At 40.7% G+C, this 5493-nt stretch overlaps 1 protein-coding gene across 3 annotated transcripts in view; it reads left to right on the forward strand.

Moving 5' to 3' along the window:
- Nucleotides 1–5493, forward strand: part of dnah9 (dynein, axonemal, heavy chain 9) — a 149130-nt gene that overhangs the window by 119516 nt on the left and 24121 nt on the right. For all 3 annotated transcript variants that reach the window (XM_020611726.1, XM_020611728.1, XM_020611727.1), the window contains one exon: nucleotides 3413–3640. In XM_020611726.1, coding sequence (XP_020467382.1) covers nucleotides 3413–3640 — 228 coding nt within the window. The remainder of the gene's footprint in view (nucleotides 1–3412; nucleotides 3641–5493) is intronic.

Genomic DNA, 5493 nt, shown 5'->3' on the forward strand with positions numbered 1-5493 from the left:
GCAGGAATCAATTGGCCTGATCTCACCAGTCTCTTCGCACATTTTTACTGCTGATGCCTCCCATCTGCAGCTGTTACAGAAAGAAATGCAGACAGAAGACATCAGCAGAGACAAAAAAGTTCTTCCTCAGTGTTTTCTCTTCATTTTACTTTGCAAGGAAAAACCCGAGCACTTTGATTGTCTTTTGAAACTTGCATGATTCATGCACTTTTTTGTGAAATTCTACATTGAGAGTTGAACAAGATTTATTTTAACCTATGAGGATGACAAAGAATAAAATGTAAGCAACACTGAGAATAACTGTATTGTGGCCCTTTTTAAAAGTGAATTATGTTGCAATGTAAGAGTAAATCATTTTAACAAACATTTTATACTCTTTAGAATAGAGATGCAATTTGGGAGTATTTTATGCCTGTAAATTCCAATTCCAGTTTTTTCAGTTATTTATATTCTCAATACACAATAAACAGTCTAATGGATAATTTACCAGTAGATTTATTAAACCAGAAATATTTATATTTAGGAATTGTTAATTCATATCAGTAGTTATGGTTATACAGTTAGATTTAGCCGCTATGCTGTAATTCTTTGAAGGAGGTTTCAAAAAAACCAGAGCAGCAAGGATTCTGCTGGAAGAAATAAGTACATTATTATTAAACTATGCCAAAAATAAGCACAAAAAGAGGAGGATGAGCTGCACTGTACACTTGCATGAACATGCCTGGATGTGACTAGTTATCTGATAGCCATGTACAGCATGGAAAGAGCAACTGCCATTCAGCTCATGCAAACACAGCCTCTGCCTGAGCCTACAGTTCAGCCATGGCAGTTTTAACTATCTTACTTTTAGTTTAGTATGGATAGCTCCTAATACTCTAATACCAATAAGCCTTGGTTATCATCACTGTAGCAGAGGAGCAGGTCAGGCAGAAATCAGCCCTGAACTGATTTAAGGTGTAGATTGAAAATATAATAATTTTTTTAAGCTTTTTCAAATTATTAGCTGCGCACCTAACATACATACGGTGTGTTAACATCTGTTATTGGACGTGTCTTACCAAAATGCACCTTGGGAGTTGTAATTACGCTATCTCCCCTTGTGTTTTAGGCTTGTTCTTTAAAGTTTATATCAATTCATTTCCGCGTTTTGAAAGTTGAGTGTAGATACCCGAACCAATGATGGGTCCCATCAGTACGTGAGGGTTTGGACTGGGTTGAGACAGAAATTTAGAAATTATGTTTGGGTTTGGACATGTAGGTCAAACTTTAGGCCAGACAGCTGGAGCACTCAAATATCTGCTTTGTTTAATGATAAGGGGGAAAACACCATAGTTACTCAACTGTGCTGGGCTCAGGTCAGGTTCAGACATTAAATACTATAAGCTTGTCGGGTCTGTGTTGGATGTGGATGTCACGCTCTCAGGCACTGGTCGGGTTGGGCCAGAAATATGCAACTCAATCCATGCTGTATTTGGAATTACTCTATATTCCATCAGCTAACATTATCTATGGAGAAAATGAATGGGACTTCTACTTTCAGAACTCTGGATGCTTGAAATACCTTTTTTTGCTTTGCAAGTAGATTTTCTATCAGCCTCACCCCAGTTGTTTTCATTGTATTTCTCTGTGTATTTTTTTATGACAGTGCATTTGTAGCCTAGCCCATGTATTGCATAATGACGGGAGGACAACAGTAAACTTGAAAAACTTTTTGGGTTACATTGAAACGGCATTTAAATGTTTTACAGAGAGTAAGCTGACAATTAAAAACAGATCTCCAAAACTTGCAACACATAAACTGCATATTTGTGATTTTCTCCTCACCACTATTAAAGGTAGACTCAGCAGTCTGCCATGCTGTCAGTGCCTTCAGTGTGTTGGTAGTCCGGTGTGGCCCTCCTGCTCGCTTTGGTCCTGCGTCGGTCCAGGGTCTGACTGTTCCTCCACTGCAGGGCCGCCTCCTCAGTGCTGGAGCCCAGCTGTGCAGCTGTCCTCACTGCTGCTCCTTGATGGTGCTCGCTTTTATGTGTCGAAGAGAGAGATTGTGCGCGTGCACCTGCCCGTGTTTATATTTGTATGACAGGCAGTTGGATGTGCCTTTGTGCTTTCCCTCAGGTTGTGTTTGATAGCAATGCATCAAAAACCTTGCCAGTGGTGTCTTCTAATGGGTTTTAGATTCAACTTTCACATTATTATGTAAATAGGTGACTGATGTAGTATCAGCGCAGCCATCACAGGGGCTGCAAGGCCCTTATCAAGAGCGAACAAAAAAATGTTGCACCTGAAAGTTAATTAAAAAGCCATAAAATAGTGGCTGCTTCTTTGTCTTGTTTGTTTGTCAGTGGGCCTGCTGGTCCCTCGGCCTCTCTCTCACTCCATTCCTCCCCTTCTTCTCCCCCCACAGCCAGAGGATAAATGGTTTCATTACAGTGACAAGTTCTGAGGCAGTCTCTCACTTCTTCTGTCGACTGCCTTTATTACCAAACTATTTACATGCCAAGAGGAAGAGATGTGCCGTTACTTGATGAAAAGCACTTGAATTTAGACTTTTAATTTGTATACTATTCATTATTCTCTAAGGCATCATGAAGCAGATTAACTTATCTGTTTCTCAGCTACTCCCAAACATCTCTTCCTTAAGATGGAAAACTTTTCTCTCCTCTTTTTTTAATGACGCTCCCAAAAAGTGGCTTTCCACTTTATGTTGTGCCCCATCATTTGGGAAGAAGACTAAGTTCAGTCATCATAAGGAAGATTGAATATGGAGAGAAAAGGAAAATGAGAAAGTAAAGAGGCTCATAAATTAATGACCTGAGCTATTAGTGCTGTAATTAGATTTAGGGAATGGACAATGCTTTGTGGTGAGACGTGGTGGGGTTGGCTGGCTTCTTATCGTTCACAGGATATCCTGTCGGTGTCAGGACAGGTGAGATGGAAAATTGAGCTCATCCATGCTTGTGTGATAGTACAAGTCAGCTCGGCTGCCTGCACCGCATTGAAAGATGAATATGCAGAAAAGTCAGGCTGAAGTTAGGCTGGAGAATGGTTGCTCAGTGTCAGCAACCTGGAAATTGGTTTCAAGTGCTATGTACCATTTAATTTGGTGCCACATCAAAGTCACAGTGAAGATAGGAGAATATGCAACATTTTAATTGCTCCTTTTTGCTAGTTGTCATTGCAAAAATAAATTATAGAGTCAATTCCAGCATCAAGTACCTTATTAAGCTATTATGTGTTATCCATTAAAGCCCAGACTTTCACAGATATCCAACAGAAAACATTATCTGGGTGTAGATTAGGCCCTCTATGCTCACAGAGGAGAATTAATTTTGCCTAACAACTAGCCTGTCCCCCACTAATAACATGTAATTTTCCTTTTTAACCCTATCCTTGCTGGTGCTATTTCCTGTAGAATATCCACTTGGTGGCTCGCTGGCTGGGTACTTTAGAGAAACTTCTGGAGCAGCATGCAGAGGGAAGCCATGAAAACTTTAGGATGTTTGTCAGTGCTGAGCCCTCCTCCACCCCTGAAGGTCACATCATCCCACAGGGCATCCTGGAAAACTCCATCAAGATCACCAATGAGCCACCTACTGGCATGCACGCCAACCTGCACAAAGCCATGGATAACTTCAACCAGGTAACAGTCACAGAGATGTTATTTCTGGAGGCCATCTGGCTGTAATGGTGGAAAATAACCAAATACTGTACATTTACGTATAATCAATTCTGAGGTACCAAACTTCTGTATGTCTGTTTTAAACCACTTTACACTTCTTTCTGACTACATTTCAGAGGCAGGCTTTGTGCGTTCTTCTCCACTGCCTCAGTGTGAACTATATTTTACAGTCACTTAATGCATGTTGCAGATTTTTGCACACAAAATATAATATAAGCTCATAATGTTAGGGAATGGACTAGCCAACAAAATATATCAATTATTTAAAGATGCTCTAATCGGTATTTTTAATGTGCAGCTTTTCTCAGTCACTCTGGTACATTTCTCAAATCGTTCTTGATATTTGCAAAACAGTGAGAGCATTTCTTGAAACACTTTGTACAAACAGCATCACACAATGGGTTACCTGTAAAAGCATGTCACTTGCTCCAAATCGTTAGTTTATCTCTCAGAAGTCCCTGTGTCATCGTTTACAAACATGGCAGGCAGAATGTTGAGGCACGTTGTTGCTTTAACAGTGTACTCTGAAAGTATTTTCATGTATAGACTATGGCGCAGGTTATGATGACAATGAAAATACACAAGGCTGCACTTGTTCTCTAAGGCATGTAGCAGTTTCAGCAGAACAGTTTCACATTGCTGTATGTGGGAGACTGAGAAAGATCAAAACGCTGCTGCTCGTTTTCTAACAAGTACTAGAAAATTTGAGCATATAATCCCGGTACTGGCTTCTCTCCACTGGCTTCCATTTCGCTTTAGAATAGATTTTAAATGATTGATTTTTGGTTTTTAAGGCTCTTAACGGTTTGGCTCCATCTTACCTCACTGAATTAGTGCATTGGCACAAATCTACAAGGTCCCTCAGTTTCTTTTAGAGGTTCCTAGGGCCAGATATAAACGCTGGGGTGAATGTGCTTTTACTGTTGCAGCCCCTAAATTGTGGAATAGTCTACCTTTTAATGTTAGATCAGCTACTGACTACTTTTAAATCATTGCTTAAAACATATTTATTTGCCTTGGCGATTAAAAGGAATGCATCAGGCCTTACTGTGTATTAATTTATTAAATGGATGTCATCTGTGTGTCTGTGTTATTGTACTGTTTTATTGTTGCACCGATCCTATTTATTATCTTCTTCTTCTTCTTTTGACTGTTCCCGTTAGGGGTCGCCACAGCGAATCATCTGTTTCCACCCATCACACTGTACTGTTGACCCCAAATACTTAAACTCCTGCACCTTCTTGACCTCTGCCCCCTGTAACCTCACTGTTCCACTTCCGTCCCTCTCATTCATACACATGTATTCTGTCTTACCACGACTGACTTTCATTCCTCTTCTTTCCAGAGCAGACCTCCACCTGCTCTCTGCTCTCACTACAGATCACAATGTCATCTGCAAACATCATTGTCCACAGAGATTCCTGTCTGACCTCATTTGTCAACCTGTCCATCACCATAGCAAACAAGAAGGGACTCAAAGCCGATCCTTGATGTAGCCCCACCTCCACCTTGAACTCCTCTGTCTGACCTACAGCACATCTCACTACTGTCGTACTCCTCTCATACATATCCTCAACTCCTCTGACATCTCTGCCACTCCTGACATCCTCATACAGTACCATAGCTCCTCTCTCGGCACTCTGTCGTACGCTTTCTCTAGATCCACAAAGACACAATGCAGCTCCTTCTGACCATCTCTATACTTCTCCATTAACATTCTCAGAGCAAAAATATTAGTAGTAGTGCTCTTTCTGGGCATGAAGCCATACTGCTGCTCACAGATATCCACTTCCTTTCTTAGCCTAGCTTCCACT

Source organism: Monopterus albus, unplaced genomic scaffold (assembly GCF_001952655.1).
Source record: "Monopterus albus unplaced genomic scaffold, M_albus_1.0 scaffold117.1, whole genome shotgun sequence".
Classification (NCBI taxonomy): Eukaryota; Metazoa; Chordata; class Actinopteri; order Synbranchiformes; family Synbranchidae; genus Monopterus; species Monopterus albus.